The sequence below is a fragment of the Mytilus californianus genome, unplaced genomic scaffold (genome assembly GCF_021869535.1).
Source record: "Mytilus californianus isolate M0D057914Y unplaced genomic scaffold, xbMytCali1.0.p SCAF_2, whole genome shotgun sequence".
In the NCBI taxonomy this organism is placed as follows: Eukaryota; Metazoa; Mollusca; class Bivalvia; order Mytilida; family Mytilidae; genus Mytilus; species Mytilus californianus.
The window spans coordinates 27,928,239-27,941,755 of record NW_026262668.1 but is presented as its reverse complement, the minus strand read 5'-3'; the positions used below and the strand labels follow the sequence as shown (position 1 = coordinate 27,941,755).

Below are 13,517 nucleotides of genomic sequence, written 5' to 3'. Positions count from 1 at the left end.
CCTAAAATTGTACAGTTTTTGTGTTTTGGTCTGTTTTTTCTTAAGTTATAAGCAATAGGTCAACTTTATTTGGTGTATGGAATGATTGCACTGATTTTGTTTATTGACAAAAACTCATCTCAACATATTATGACTGTGTACATTAAAAAGGGGGGTCTGTTTTAGTTTCTTTAAATTGTGGTTATTAATCAAGCCACACTAACATAATCAAGATAATTAGGATGCTATTATTCTCCCTGTAAATTTATAGAACATATCTACACACTTCTAGTTTATTTAATTAAACTGTCTGTTAAATAGAACAAATTTATCTGTTTAATTTTCTGAATAACCCTCCCCTTTCCAACTCTCTGAAGTCATTGGTCTGGTAATATTGCATCATTGCATCACTGAGTCATATTTTAAACTTGCTTTCCTTTTTTGATTAATTTTTAATCTTCTGATTTAAATAATGTGATAGCCAATACACTACATCAATAATATTAAGATGGAATAATCCACATCCTGTTATTTCAACGGTGATGGAATAATCCATGAACTATTTACAAGTTCACTAATACTCTAATACCGGTACCTATCATCCCCACCACAAATATTGGATGCTCCACTTTAACTTCCCTAATATACCAAATGGTACTGCCCCAAACCATACCACCCCTTGACACTGGTATGCTCCATATTAGAACTAAAGCACTAATTGAGTACATACAAACCTGGGCAGTACACATGTCCACACCAGATACCTTTGTACTACAACAGTTCACAGCTCCAGGTGAAAAGTGTTAATTAGCTCTCCACTATGTTACATTCAGACAGTACAAATAATTCTTTATTATAGTTTAAGTCTAGGTTAGTCTATGAAAAGGTATATACTATGAAATTTAGAGTGAGGGGCTTGCCCCCAGCTCTTAATTTCATAGTATGTACCTTTTCATAGACTATCCAATTTAGCACATATTTACAACTTGAGTAATCTTTTAATTGGTCTATGTATATGTAAGAGAATGATAATCCCTTTCTTCATGATTAAGTACGAGTGTTAGCGTTTGTGAGTGCAATGTTTATAATTGATGAATGACTTCCTTTTTCGGCATGTCATTTATGGATTAGTTTTAGTGATGTAAGGACTTTCTTATCATTTGGGAAATATTTTTAAAAAAAATGCGTAATAGATATCAGGTGACACAACAGTAGAAAGAAAAAGTAGGAATTGTATATGGTTCCTGATTGTGAGTATGAATGTAAATCATGTAATATTTTAGTGAGGAATTATCTTTTTTTTTATTTACAGTTTAAATCAATTAATGCATGTGCTTCAGGGCAGTTGTAACTCATAGAAACTCTTTGTTTTGAACTGTAAACTAAATTTTATTTCAAAGCCAATATTTTGGTTCAGCTTTTTACATCAAATATTATTTCATTATGTCAGGGTAGTGTTAAAAAATAATGCCTTTTAAAGTTTTTAATATGTTCAAAATTCAATTCCTGTTTTTTTTTTTTATCGGAATATTGGAAATAACTATTCTTCCCAACCGCTGATCCAGTAATCAAAGTTTGGAAAGCTAAAGATTTAGGTTATTTTTTATCTGAAAGATTTTTTTTCTTTTTTTGCATTATTGCTTTGGTATTGTTTAATTTTTTAGTAATTTGAAGTTATTAATATTTTCATAATAACATTCACGGTACAAATTTTACTGCACCAGTAAACTTCAAATTATTTTGAGATTTTTGTTTGTTTCACAATTCAACTTTTAGTCAGATTCAATCACTGTGTGATAAATCCTTTCAATCTAATAAATGTGCTTCGGGGCAGTTGTAACTCATAGAAACTCTTTGTTTTGAACTGTAAATAGACCCAAATAATAGGATAATCCTTTACTAAGAACATGATTTACATTTATTCTTCACAATTAAGAGGCATCCAATCCTACAATTTCTTTGGTCGAGAGCACTTTGCCATATTCTAATGATAATTTACTTTGGCTGACTTCTTGTATCGCAGGTGTTTTTAAATGGAGCTCATTAACTAAGTTTTTTAAATCTACTCACTAGTATCATTGCAAAATATGTGAATTTAAAAGGCTCTTGACTCAAGAATGAAAAGATGGTAGCTGTTGGTGTAAGTTTGTTTATTGATATAAAGCGGTGTTTTACCATCATGTACTTCTTTACATGAGAAGATGACAAAACAAATTGACCAAAATTAAATTGCAGTGGAAGCTTTACATGTCTTGAAAACATTTTTCAATTTCTCAATAAAACTAAAGCTATAATAAATTTGAAACATATAGATAGTATATGCAGTGGCGGATCCAGGGGTTGGGGGTGTGAAAACCCCTTTTTTGGAAGATAAATGCTTTTAAATGGGACATTTGGTTGGAACCCCCCCCCCCCTTTTATCCTGGGTTGGAACTTGGAAATCCTTTTAAAAATGGCTGGATCCGCCCCTGGTATGTCCCCATAGATAGTCTAGCGAATAGTCATTAAAAAGCAATTACCAATAGATCAAAGATACTAGGGTTTATGTTTTTTATTTCAAAGTAAAAACTATTTATCAGAACATGTATATATATATATATATATATATATATATATACAAGTCTAAATTGGAAACAACGTTCAAACCTATGATTGCGTATATATATATACAAGTCTAAATTGAAAACAACGTTCAAACCTATGGTTGCGTTGGATAAAAACCGCAATTTTTATATGTGTGCATGTAAAACAAATTTCTTGGTAGAGGGGTCTAAATACAGCACAAACAACATTTTCCAAAAGACCAAAAAAGTGAATAGTATATTTTAACAAATCGCATTTGACGAACAGGTCTAACAACTGATGTTCTTAAACCCTGATATATATAGGTGGCACATTCTCTTCATACATTATCACGTTTTTTCAATTCATGACATCGTCCTCAACATGCATGAAATATTTGCCATTGGACATTAAGTAACCATTCAATAATCAATCAATCAATCAATTCATGCAAAATATATCAAGTTGCCTTAATTTCCCTTCACAAGGTTTCATAGTATACACTTTTTTGTGTACAAAGTAATTGCATGGATGATAAATTATCACAATTTTAAGATGGCGTTGTACTCTAATCAAGGTATAAAGAACCATATTTGTTACTCTTTATTTAAATGAAAGAAACTTACAATCGTCAAAAACATTTTTTAGATCCAAAGATTTTAATAGCAGGATATTTAAAAATCAATGTGAAAACTTATTATAAACTATTTAATTTAATTTGGAACACAGCTTTTATTTCAAAATAGCCAGTGGCAGTTTTTGTTTTAATATCTTGATTACGATACAATGAAATCTTACCTTTGTGGTCATTCATGCGTAGTTACTTAGTTCACGGGAAAAGTATGTACTATGAAAATTAGAAGGCAAATTCAAGCAATTTAATTGGACGATAAGTTGTAAGTATGTGCTAATAAAAGGCAACTTATTCTGACTTCTAGAAAATATCAATTAAGACTCATTTCTATCAATCCTCAGGCCAAAGGTCAAATCTACTAACAAAGCAGAAAGATGTAATAACAAGCATTCTAAGAGTATTGCATGGCAATACATAGTCCCCTACAGGGTAAAAATTCATTATACTGGAACAAAAAGCTAACTTGTTCTATAATTTGTCATGGTGTAAACAAAAAGAAAATATTAAGTCAATATCTTCAATCATGACTAAAAACAGTGTGAAAAACTGATTAAATGAGTGAATTTTTCAAGTCCAAGGACCATAACTCTGCACAAAATTATTAGACCGAAACAAAATTTCAAACTTGATCTGTATAACTTGTCATGATAAAACTAGATACCAATTATCAATCAATATCTTCAAGCATGATGAAAAAAAGTGTGGAAAAGACTTTAACATTAGATATGATTAATAGTTCTCTAAAATTAGATATGATGTAATACAGTGTATATCTATTTTCAAATTATAATCAAATATAATTAATAGTTCCAAATATTTTTTCTTTTATTTGTCACAAACTAATATAGATTTGTAACTTATCTATAAAATGTCAATAATTTTTATCTACACAATGTAATGTAATATATACATTAATAAAAATAGATTATTATCTAATTAAAGGGTTTCACTTCATAATTTTTTTTATATATATATAGCATTCAGAAAATTAGTTTATACAAAATAACAAACAAACCTGCCAAAAAATTCTTCAAATAATTCACCAAAGAATGTCTTTTAAAAAATGAGTTATCTCCCTTTGTACAGAAATGTGGTTTAACATAGTACTTTAACATTAGATATGGTCCAGAGTTATGGTCCATCACTCTTGACTAAATCATCAGACCGGAACAAAATTCGAACTTGATCTATAACTTGTCATGGCAAAACTATATACCAAATATCAAATAAATATCTTCAAGAACGAAGAAAAAAAGTGTGGAAAGCTGATTTGCCGGACTGACGGTTGGACAGACAGACGGACAGAGTGCAAACCTAAAGTCCCCTTCGACTTTGTCGGTAGGGGACTAATAAATGGGGGATATCAAGTAGAATAGGGGAAATCTCAATAAATATATCAATTAGATCAGGGGGAAATCTCAATAAATGTATCAAATAGAAAAAGGGGGAAATCTCAATAAATATATAAAATAGAAATGGGGGAATCTCAATAAATATGTTACAAGATACAGTAATTAATTTATCAACTTTTTTTCTCCCTCATATTTTCAATCTGAAGAATAAAATCATGGGATCCATAACTTACATTATTTTTTTTTCTTCTTCAAATTGTCAAAAGAAACAAACTTTTTTGAACTACCCTTCTTAAACCGTTTTTATTTCTCTAGAAGTTTACAATCAATTTATTTTTAAAAAAAATCAACGCCCCTATCATACACACACACACACAAGCAGAATGGTCTGTGTTGAAGACAGCCAATACCTGCATGTAGTCCCTTAATTTAAAAGTAATTCCCAAATCCAACAAAATACACAAAGGAAAACTTTAAATGTTGGTTATAGAAGAAAAAAAAAAGTTTGCTTGTTTTCAGTTTTAAGTGTGATATCTGACAATATCTGTTCAGCACTAAGTTAATCCCTCTCTTATTGTGTCCATGTTATGGTTGACATTTGTATAAATTTCAAATCAGAATGCATTAACACAATGTATTACATAAGGAATATATTATTGAACATGATTAACATATTTATCCTTTTAAATATCTCAACTAGTTTAAGTGGGTCTCATTGGGGTCTAAGCATGATGCTGGATTGGCCGATTTTTTTGCAAGCGTGACATGTGAATGTCAAATTATTTTGTGTGAAAACAAGAAACGAAGTTGGGTGGGACACGTGAAATTACAAGCGCTTTTATTGCAATGATAAGCGGGATTCTGACAAAACAATAAGCGGGATCTGGGATCAGACCCCCCAATGAGACCCCTGTTTAATGATGTTAAAATGTTAATGCTCCTGGCTTCTATCTGATTGTGAAAAGACTGAGAAAATAGTAATTGAAGTCAAATTGAGATATGAAAAGTCACTTTCTTTACTGAGTATAGATTTTAAAAAGTTCTTTGTACAATGAAGTTTGTTTAAAAATTAAGAAGATGTGGTATGATTGCCAATGAGATGAATATCTACCAGAGACCAAATGATGACGTAGATGTGGTATGATTGCCAATGAGATGAATATCTACCAGAGACCAAATGATGACGTAGATGTGGTATGATTGCCAATGAGATGAATATCTACCAGAGACCAAATGATGACGTAGATGTGGTATGATTGCCAATGAGATGAATTTCCACCAGAGACCAAATGATGACGTAGATGTGGTATGATTGCCAATGAGATGAATATCTACCAGAGACCAAATGATGACGTAGATGTGGTATGATTGCCAATGAGATGAATATCTACCAGAGACCAAATGATGACGTAGATGTGGTATGATTGCCAATGAGATGAATATCTACCAGAGACCAAATGATGACATAGATGTGGTATGATTGCCAATGAGATGAATATCTACCAGAGACCAAATGATGACGTAGATGTGGTATGATTGCCAATGAGATGAATATCTACCAGATACCAAATGATGATGTAGATGTGGTATGATTGCCAATGAGATGAATATCTACCAGAGACCAAATGATGACGTAGATGTGGTATGATTGAAAATGAGATGAATATCTACCAGAGACCAAATGATGACGTAGATGTGGTATGATTGCCAATGAGATGAATATCTACCAGAGACCAAATGATGACGTAGATGTGGTATGATTGCCAATGAGATGAATATCTACCAGAGACCAAATGATGACATAGATGTGGTATGATTGCCAATGAGATGAATATCTACCAGAGACCAAATGATGACGTAGATGTGGTATGATTGCCAATGAGATGAATATCTACCAGATACCAAATGATGATGTAGATGTGGTATGATTGCCAATGAGATGAATATCTACCAGAGACCAAATGATGACGTAGATGTTGTATGATTGAAAATGAGATGGATATCAACCAGAGACCAAATGATGACGTGGATGTGGTATGATTGCCAATGAGATGAATATCTACCAGAGACCAAATGATGATGTAGATGTGGTATGATTGCCAATGAGATGAATATCTACCAGAGACCAAATGATGACGTAGATGTTGTATGATTGCCAATGAGATGAATATCTACCAGAGACCAAATGATGACGTAGATGTGGTATGAATGAAAATGAGATGAATATCTACCAGAGACCAAATGATGACATAGATGTGGTATGATTGCCAATGAGATGAATATCTACCAGAGACCAAATGATGACGTAGATGTTGTATGATTGCCAATGAGATGAATATCTACCAGAGACCAAATGATGACGTAGATGTGGTATGAATGAAAATGAGATGAATATCTACCAGAGACCAAATGATGACATAGATGTTGTATGATTGCCAATGAGATGAATATCTACCAGAGACCAAATGATGACGTAGATGTTGTATGATTGAAAATGAGATGAATATCTACCAGAGACCAAATGATGACGTAGATGTTGTATGAATGAAAATGAGATGAATATCTACCAGAGACCAAATGATGATGTAGATGTTGTATGATTGAAAATGAGATGAATATCTACCAGAGACCAAATGATGACGTAGATGTTGTATGATTGCCAATGAGATGAATGTCTACCAGAGACCAAATGATGACGTAGATGTGGTATGATTGAAAATGAGATGAATATCTACCAGAGACCAAATGATGACGTAGATGTGGTATGATTGCCAATGAGATGAATATCTACCAGAGACCAAATGATGACGTAGACGTAGTTGATACAGGTGTTGGACAAATTATTTAAGATGTTTTTCTCAAGTTATCTTAAGTTTTTTCTTAGGTCTATCACTAAATTATTAAGTAAATAATGTAACTAAGAACTGACCAGGGCAGCAACTGGTCAGGGGTGTTTTATAATTCTATACATATAATCATCTGGATAACAAAGGGTTTAAAGGTTATCTAGTGTTTATCATTTGCATTTTAAAATGGTTATTGACCTTTAAATATACCTCCCTCTGTTAAGGATGGAATGTGAAATATTTATATCAGAGAACTTATGGGCAAATTTTTTTAATAATTGTCAAAACTTTGTTACCACAGTAAGAAAGAGATGGCATATAAAAAACAAGCATTCTGAGAGTATTGAAATACATAGTCCCCTATATACCAAATATCAAATAAATATCTTCAAGTATGATGAAAAAAAATGTGGAAAACTGATTATTTTTTTTAAGTCCAAGGACCATAACTCTGCACAAAATCATCAGGCCGGAACAAAATTTGAAATCGATCTGTAACTAGTCATGAAAAAACTATGTACCACATATCAAATCAATATCTTTAAGCATGACACAAAAAAGTGTGGAAAACTGATTACTTTGTGAATTTTCTAAGTCCAAGGACCATAACTCTGCACAAAATCATCAGATCGGAACAAAATTCTAACTTGATCTGTAACTAGTCATGATTCAACTATATACCAAATATCAAATCAATATCTTCAAGCACGAAGAAAAAATCGTGGAAAACTGATTTGCCGGACTGACGGATGGACAGACAGACAGACGGACAGAGTGCAAACCTAAAGTCCCCTTCAACTTCGTCGGTAGGGGATTTATAATTTGCCACATACTGAGTTGAAGAAACATAGGTTTGAACAATGAGGCTCTCTATGAATAGAACTTACTTCTTGGAACGATGAAGCTCCAGGAGCAGATCCAAGAATTTTGAAAAAGGAAAAGGGGGGGGGGGGGGGGGGGGGGGGGGGTGTGTGTGTACATAATTCCTGAAAATGTGAGAGATACTTTTTTGGACTAATTTATGCTAAAATAAATGGGGAATGTGTCCATGGGACACAGATGTTGCCATTGCTTGCATATAACATTAAAAAAGGAACATAACTCAGAACTGTAAAAGTGACGCTACCCAAATTTGTACTTGATCTGAGTTTTGTGGTAATAAGCATTGTGTATATGTTTCATAACATTTGGTTGAGGCAAACTTAAGTTAGAGAACGGAACCAAAAAATTAGCAATTTTTCCATTTGTAAAGGGGCATAACTCTAGAACGGTAAAAGTGACACCACCAAAATTCGAACTTGATCTGTGTTTTGTGGTAATTAGCATTGTGCATAATTTTCATAACATTTGGTTGAGGCAAACTAAAGTTAGAGAAAAGAAACAAATATTTCAGCAATTTTTCCATTTGTAAAGGGGCATAACTCTAGAGCGGTAAAAGTGACGCCACCAAAATTCGAACTTGATCTGTGTTTTGTGGTAATAGGCATTGTGTGTAAGTTTCATAACATTTGGTTGAGGCAAACTAAAGTTAGAGAACGGAGCCAAAAAATTAGCAATTTTTCCATTTGTAAAGGGGAATAACTCTAGAACGGTAAAAGTGACGCCACCAAAATTCAAACTTGATCTGTGTTTTGTAGTAATAAGCATTGTGTATAAGTTTCATAACATTTGGTTGAGGCAAACTAAAGTTAGAGGAAGGAAACCAATTTTGAAACTTAATGCCCTCTCCACTATGGCGGGGACATAAAAAAGTCATAGAAATCATGAAAAACATGAGATTTTTAATTTTTATTAGCAATTGAAGAGATAAGCCCTCTAGGACCTATACTGGATCAACCACGTGGCTCTACACAAATAAAGCTTCTTTGGTATAAGGCTCTTTATGTGAATAGAACTTCCTTTGTTTGAATAAGAAAAAATCCTTTAGTAACTGCATAGCTTTTCTTTTCTAAGTTTTGTAATAACTTCTTGTTCTTTCAAAGATTTATTGGTATGCTTTAACATGCGATTTACTTCATTGATAATGTAAATTCATTGACAAATTTTATGTTTTTCTGAAGAATAGCAACTAACAGCTCAAAAGACAAAACTTTCAATTTAAAGAGACACCCAAGAGCCAGAACCGCTAACCTGGTAAAAAATATGCCATTTTGATATTTATTTCTTTTCCTTACTTGCAATTAGTTATGTTTGCTTATCTATTGATTTTATATATATTTTATATCATTTTTTTAGGTCAGTTTAGATTGAAAAAACTCATTTAATGGCAATAAATAGTGTGACAATTTGACCATATTGACTTATCTTATGTTACTGTGTTTTTATTTGGCTTTTTAAAGTTTTTCTCTAACTCCTCTAGTTTTTGACAAAAGTGCAAAAAATGGATAAAATCTTCATTCAGGAAAATAATTTCTATAAGGAGTATCAGAGTCTGTTGATAATTTTGGCAATTATAACTGATTAGTGGATCTTCTTGTGCTGAATGTTTTTGCTTGTTTATACAGTGTTTCTCGTTATTTATTATAGCTTGTGTGCAAAGCTGTAAAAAACCGCCTTTCAAGGGCAATAACTTCTATAAGGGGGTCAATCTACAATTTCAACCATTTGACTTATTTGTAGATCTTATTGTCTTAGTCATATTAACTGTTAAAAAAAATCTCTCTGTCTGTTTTAGTTTTCCAGATAATAACCAAAAACTGTGAAATTTGCACAAAATGACATTTCAGGGGCAATAACTCCAAAATGGATTGTCAAATTTTTCTTCAACTTCCTCAGGAGAAAGTCCTTAACCTTTTGATCAATTCTACTTGCTTAATATTACTCTAACTGCTTAAATTTTTGAGATATAATCCAATAAAATGCTTCGCTGAGCGCAGCCTGATACGACCGCAGTGGTCGAACCCTGAAGAGTTGGGGCAAATTTGGACACAATATTCAAGCTTGATACTATCTGAATTTGGATTGTGATCAAATTTTTGACATAATATAGGTTTCTGACACAAAATAAATGTAGTCAAAGATCTTACAAATCTAATGCGCAATACTATGCAATTGAAGATTTCTTCTTGAAACTTTTCAAAAATTTGTGTGAAATTTTGAAAATTTTGAAAAAAAAATATGAACCCTTTTAAAATAAATGTGGATAGTGTCCACATGTGGACACTAATGATGCCACCGCTTGCATAGCATTTAGTCATAAAGGGACATAACTGAAGAACGGTAAAAGTGACGCTACCCAAATTTGAAAAAATTGGAAACCCCCCTTCCCCCCAACTTTTTGAATCCCCCTTTTAGCATTAACCATCAAACTCAATTGCAGTCTTTCCTTTGTAGTATGGAACCTTGTAGTACAATTTCAGAAAGATCCATACACTTAATCACAAGTTACTGTCTGGAAACTAGAAAAATGCTTTTTTTAAATTAAAAAGCCTCCATCAGCAACATTAAATAGTAATACCTAAATATAAAATTCCTTCACATACATAATCATGGCTATAAATAAATTACCTTTATTAAACATTTTAAAAATAGTAACTTCTAAAAATAAATTGACAGCTAATCACCTAAAGACAATACATTTCTTTATAAATAATTTACAAGCAGTGTAAGGGATGTAATTTGACAATATGTGTTTGAATTACCTCCCTTACACTGCTTTAAAATTATGTTTTGTACTTTAGTAATTGTCAATTAACCTGGAAACCCTTGTTTTTCCCCCTTTTTTGCCCCTAATTCCTAAACAGTTTGAGCCATAACCCCCAAAGCAAATTCTTACCATCCCTTTGTGATATGGTAACTTGTGGTATAATTTCAGAGAGATCCATACACCATTTCACAAGTTATTATCTGGAAACTAGAAAAATGCTTATTTGGGCCCCATTTTTGGTCCCTAATTCCTGAACTGTTAAGACCATAACCCCCAAAATCAATCCCAACCTTCCTTTTGTAATCATAAACCTTATGGTAAAATTTCATAGTAATCCATACACTTAAACAAAAGTTATTGTCCGGAAAGCAATGTGTCTTCGGATGACAATGACGACGTGATACCAATATACGACCGAAAAATTTTTGCGGTCATATAAAAACTGGCTTGCATGAAATAGTCAAGAGAGCTGAAAGTGGCACCACACTAAACACCAAAAATCAATCTATCTTCATTATCATATCAAATTAAAATGAAGTAATACATTTTACTATTGTTTTTCTATATATAAATACCTTTATCCTTTCATCAAATGTCAGCTTCTTAAAAACTGGATTCAGTACATGTAATGCTGTAAAAAGGAGAAATCCTTAATTACCTCATTGGAATACATTGACAAGTAATATTATAATTTAAGGGCATTTATTATCTGAAATTAATTTTTACTCATCAATTCCTCTTTTTTTTTTGGCGAGACATACATTTGGAATTTTTAAAGGGGGTAAAATTTTATGAAGATCTGCCATTGAACCTTGATAAAATTTGTAATTCAAATCCTTTCTTTCTACCAAATTTATGAAAAGTTCATTGATTATGCTTTCTAATATAAGGTGTGAGCCAAGGCTCCGTGTTGAAGACCGAACTTTGACCTATAATGGTTTATTTTTATAAATTTTGACTTGAATGGAGAGTTGTCTCATTTGGCACTCATACCACATCTTCTTATATCTATTCAATATTTATGATGCCAATTAGAAAATAGCATTTTTGATAAATATAAATAATAAACAACATTTGGCTCATAATAGTATACACCTATTGACTGGTTATGAGGGTAATAGCAAGTTTGTTGTCCCTGAGATACCAACTATTGCTTGAGGCAAAGCCGAGGGCAATAGTTAGTATCAAAGGGACAACAAACTTGCTATTACCCTCATAACCAGTCAATAAGTGTTTTATTATACCGAACAAACCATCTTTCTAAAAATTCTACATACATCATCTGAAAGAAAAGAAAAATGTCACATAAACAAAATGAACTATAAGTTTTTTTATAGTCCGTGTTGTATTTGTAAATATTTCATTTACTGAAATCAAGACTAGGAATACTTGTGTATTAATTCCCGTGCATATGATAAATTCTACTAGACTAGCTAAAGTACTGTACACCAAAGCAATCACATTTTCTGAAGAGGACGACAGACCCGTATTATACATTTACTATATTTTAGATCTTTTAAAAATGCGTCGCGAAGATTTTCTTTTTCTTTTTCAATTGCTTCTGGTAAGTGATATATTAATTTGAAATTACGACAGACACAAACAGATTATACCGTTTACGATATCAGAGTTTGACGTTGCCAAGCACACAAATCCAAGCAGAATAGTTAATGACGTCATTGTTGTCCAATGAAAAATAAGTATGAAAAAGTACGGGAAATATGATTATTAAACTATTAACTGGGGTAATAGTCTTTGAAACTATTGACTGGCAAATAGTCTGTGGAATGAAATAGCACAACTATTTCAGTATTTTTTATATAGAAAAAACATACTGAGGTATAATAATGCCATGTTTTAATAAACATACTCTTTGATAGCACCATAAAGATGCTGCAAAAGAACCTTAATGATGAAGGCAAGTTTTCTCTTGCATACCAGATAGAAAATATATTCATTAAAGTTTTAGTACACATGATGTAGTATGGGTCAAATGTTTGTTTACTATAAACATGTGTTTATACTAAGCACATGTGTTTTGTTAATGTTAATTATGACTGGATGGCATATACCCACAATGTGGCTTATATGGGTATATGCAGTTGATGAAAATTGTGATACGCATGATTGAGTATTATTTATGGAGTTCGTTGAAGCATTTGAAGTTATTCAAATTTTGCCAATTAGTCTCTGTAGCAGCAGTTCTTAATTATGTTTACCCACCCACCTACCCAACATTTTTTAGTTGATTATTATTTATGTGGATATACAATTATATTATTAATTCGTATATTTTAACTAATTTGATTCCTTCAGGGATAGTCACATGTTAAACTATATTTTTGAAGGTAGAGAGAAAATGGCGGATAGCAAAAAGCATATTGCACGGTTATTTTTAGAATATCTAAAAACTGATATACTTTGTGACGTCATGTAATGAATTTCATGATATTGTTAAAAGTTTTATAAAAAAAATATCTATGATCGATTATTTGAAG

At 32.0% G+C, this 13,517-nt stretch overlaps 1 protein-coding gene across 2 annotated transcripts in view; it reads right to left on the bottom strand.

Annotated features, from left to right (window-relative positions):
- The window catches only part of LOC127729628 (phytanoyl-CoA dioxygenase domain-containing protein 1-like), a 40,062-nt gene that overhangs the window by 21,451 nt on the left and 5,094 nt on the right, over window positions 1-13,517 (bottom strand). For both annotated transcript variants that reach the window (XM_052237483.1, XM_052237484.1), the window contains exon 5: window positions 11,595-11,650. In XM_052237483.1, coding sequence (XP_052093443.1) covers window positions 11,595-11,650 — 56 coding nt within the window. The remainder of the gene's footprint in view (window positions 1-11,594; window positions 11,651-13,517) is intronic.